The following is a 3519-nucleotide window of genomic DNA, read 5'->3' as shown; positions in this document are numbered from 1 at the left end:
TTCATCACCAAGGTTTAAAAATTTATTCAAATATGCATGGTATAAAAGTGGTTATTTAGAAAAGAAACCAGAAGAATTTGATACACCAGTAGATTTTTGTTTCAAAACTAATTTAAAACCAACATGTGATATTTGCGGTGAAATTGCTGTAATTTCTTGCGCATGGTGTAAAAAATCCCTTTGTATAAATCATTTCTTTCATGATCATCATCTTTGTAACCGATATCAACCATGAATATTTGTTATTCTTGTATGCAATAATTATGTACGGTATTTTATGTAATATTTCCATATACATATATATAATGACTTCGGAATACAACTTTATTATATATGATTGAATTTGTCGTTAAATGAGCTATAAGTTTTGTTATGAGACAAATTTAAAAATTTTCAAACATTAAAAGGGAGGGGGGGGGATTTCGAAAAATATGACATTTTCGACAAATCTGATTACATGATTTTGAAGTACATTAAAGACCATAAAACTTTTATTTGAAACTTTTGTTTATATCTCTTATCGCTTCGACGGTATCCGCTGAGAAATGAAAAAATCGATTTTTTTCAAGAAGGTGTTTCACCCCCTTAACGGCCGACTCAGCACTTATAAAAAAATACGTGTCTCCTATTTTGATCTAGACTACAACATATTCAAAGCTCATTAAAATCGGAGGGGGACACTTCCGACCCTTTCCTTGTTAGTCGTTTACTGTTTGTCACTAGAAGTTTCTGTTTTTCTTTATTTGAGTATGCCTAGGACAGCAACGATAAAATTGAAGTGTGCGGGTTGCGACACATTTTTGAAAAAAGTGACAGGTAAAAAGAGAATTATAAATAATGTCAATGAAGCTCATGATTTCTCTTCATCTCTACAGCGAATAATAGTTGTTAATGACATTTTATGTAACAAATGTCGACTTTCCATTTATAAAAAGAAGAACCCCGAAAAAGATGCTGAGTCTGAAATCGAAAGAGACCCTCCCTCTGAATCCGATAACGATGATCCAACATTCAAAATTCAATTCAGACCAAAGGAAACAATTACTGAGGTCGAACGTATCGAAATTCCCATCCAACGAACTGTTACTACGCATAAATATTGTTGTATTTGTTTATTGTCAGATAATCTGACTACGATTCCTGAAGAAGCTCGAATTTCAGTATATATTAAGAAGAAAATCTACATACCAAGCGGAAATCGATGTTGTAAAGATCACTTAATAAAAAATAGAATTTATGAAGATGATCTTAGTCTCTTGAGAGTACACTCTAACACAGCAAATCTCACAGCATTAGAGTTATCCAAAGTGATGGAAACTCTGTCTATAAAATGTGATTCGACATTATTAGACAAAGTGGGCGAACATAGTATTTCGGAAGAACAGTTAGAAGTTTTTACGGGATTAAATTGGGAAAATATTAATACTATAAAAGATATGTTGATTTCACTGCGAAACAGTAAATCCCGTTCGGTAATCCAAGCACTCGTTGTCTTCCTATTTAAATTAAGGACAGGGAACTCTAATAAAATGATAGCTTCTATCTTACAATTAAAGAATGAACACGATGTTTCAGATTATTCTAACAGTATAATCAAATCTTTCGAAGATGATGTTTTGCCATTACGTTTCGGCTTAAATTCTTGCAATAGAGATGATCTTATTCAGAATCATACAACTGAAATGGCAAAAAAATTATTTAATATTAATGACAATTTGTTTTTAATTTGTGATGGCACGTACGCTCGTCATCAAAAAAGCACCAACAATGAATATCAGAGAAAATCTTTCTCTGGGCAGAAGAAAGTTCCTCTGTGCAAACCTTTTACTCTGTGCACAACTGACGGCTACATTGTTGATATGCTTGGACCATACCTTGCTAATCAAAATGATGCGGAGATTTTAAAAAGTGTCATTGAAGATCCAAATAGTTTGCGTAAGTTCCTAAAAGAAGGTGATATTTTTGTCCTTGATCGCGGTTTCCGTGATATAAAAGACATTTTAGAAAAAGATTTCAGAGTTTTGATGCCTGCTCTGAAAGGAAAAAGGAAACAACTGTCCACAGAAGAGTCCAATGAGTCACGGTTTGTCACTAAAATTCGCTGGGCAGTTGAATCTGTTCACGGTGTGCTTAAACAAAAATATCGCCTTTTGGATCATAAAATTGACAACAAGTTGATACCGAAAATTGGATCTTACTTCAGAATCGCGTCGTTCCTCAACAACACCTTTGGAAAAAGGTTTCATTCTGACGTAGACACTTTTGATGACATTCTACAGAGAATGCATAGTCAAAAAGATGTGCAGAATACTTTGGCGGATGAGGTAGAAGAAAATGGTTGGCTTCGTCGAAAGCTACCTTTCAAATGTGTTACATCAGATGATATTTTAGATTTCCCAGAAATGACAGAAAGGGATTTGAAAATCTTATTCACCGGTTCATACCAACTCGGTCAAGCCATATCATATTTGGCAGAAATGGTTGACAAAGATGGTAAACTAAAAATTGAGTATGTTAAAGATCAGTCAAATGTACTCAAATTGAAAGTTCCATCTCGTCATATTTCTCGAACAGCATATCGATGCTTCTTAAGATATAAACCTAACAGTGTTGGTGTTTCTGGTTTGACACATTACACATGTGAATGTGCCAATGGCAAACGGTCTGTTGGTTGTTGCTCCCATATTGCTGCAGTGGTGTATTATTTATCTCATGCTAGGTACTTATCAAAAATTTTCAAACCGGCCGAAATACTCAGCGAAGTATTCAAGAAAAACAATTACATTCCAGTAATTGAGAGTGACAGTGATGAAGATTAAAAAAATAATTTCAATTCCTATAAAAGGTACCCTGTTTTCTGAGAGGCGAGGGAACTCAGACTAAAAAAGCACCCCGATTTGTGAGAGGCGAGGGGACTCACGTTAATAAAGCACCCCGATTTGTGAGAGGCGAGGGGACTCACGTTAATAAAGCACCCCGATTTGTGGGAGGCGAGTGGACTCACGTTAATAAAGCACCCCGATTTGTGAGAGGCGAGGGGACTCACGTTAATAAAGCACCCCGATTTGTGAGAGGCGAGGGGACTCACGTTAATAAAGCACCCCGATTTGTGAGAGGCGAGGGGACTCACGTTAATAAAGCACCCCGATTTGTGAGAAGCGAGGGGACTCATGTTAATAAAGCACCCCGATTTGTGAGAGGCGAGGGGACTCACGTTAATAAAGCACCCCGTTTTGTGAGAAGCGAGGGGACTCACGTTAATAAAGCACTTCGATAAAAAGTTGAAAACCGCATGCATGATTTTCATCATTTTTCGCCATGAAGTACCTCTATGAAAAATTTGGAAAAAATAGATGTTAAAGTAGACATTTTAAGGTTTTTTTTTTTTTTTAAATTGGAGGTGTATCTCTAAAACATAACCTCAAAAAAAAATTTTGAAATATTCAAAAATTTTTTTTACTCGTATTTTTTGTCATAATTTTTTTTTTAATTTTATTTTTAAAATAGACTTGTTGATGT

At 35.0% G+C, this 3519-nt stretch overlaps 1 protein-coding gene across 1 annotated transcript; it reads left to right on the top strand.

Moving 5' to 3' along the window:
* Positions 1–749: 749 nt before the first annotated feature.
* LOC112639073 lies at positions 750–2819 on the top strand. The gene is made up of 3 exons (XM_025411938.1): positions 750–816; positions 1123–1458; positions 1576–2819. Exons 1-3 carry the CDS (start codon positions 750–752, stop codon positions 2817–2819), a joined length of 1647 nt encoding a protein of 548 aa, XP_025267723.1.
* Positions 2820–3519: the final 700 nt, after the last annotated feature.

Source organism: Camponotus floridanus, unplaced genomic scaffold (assembly GCF_003227725.1).
Source record: "Camponotus floridanus strain SB8 unplaced genomic scaffold, Cflo_v7.5 scaffold455, whole genome shotgun sequence".
NCBI lineage: Eukaryota > Metazoa > Arthropoda > Insecta > Hymenoptera > Formicidae > Camponotus > Camponotus floridanus.
Note: the sequence above shows the minus strand (reverse complement) of the source record. Positions and strands in the feature narration are given on the sequence as shown.

Bases quoted from the DNA above. Each gene is read 5' to 3' on its own strand.
- LOC112639073 (XM_025411938.1), top strand. From the start codon at position 750: ATGCCTAGGACAGCAACGATAAAATTGAAGTGTGCGGGTTGCGACACA. The intron at 817-1,122 runs GTAAAAAGAGAA...GTTTATTGTCAG, and splicing joins ATTTTTGAAAAAAGTGACAG to ATAATCTGACTACGATTCCT. The intron at 1,459-1,575 runs GTAAATCCCGTT...ACGATGTTTCAG, and splicing joins GTTGATTTCACTGCGAAACA to ATTATTCTAACAGTATAATC.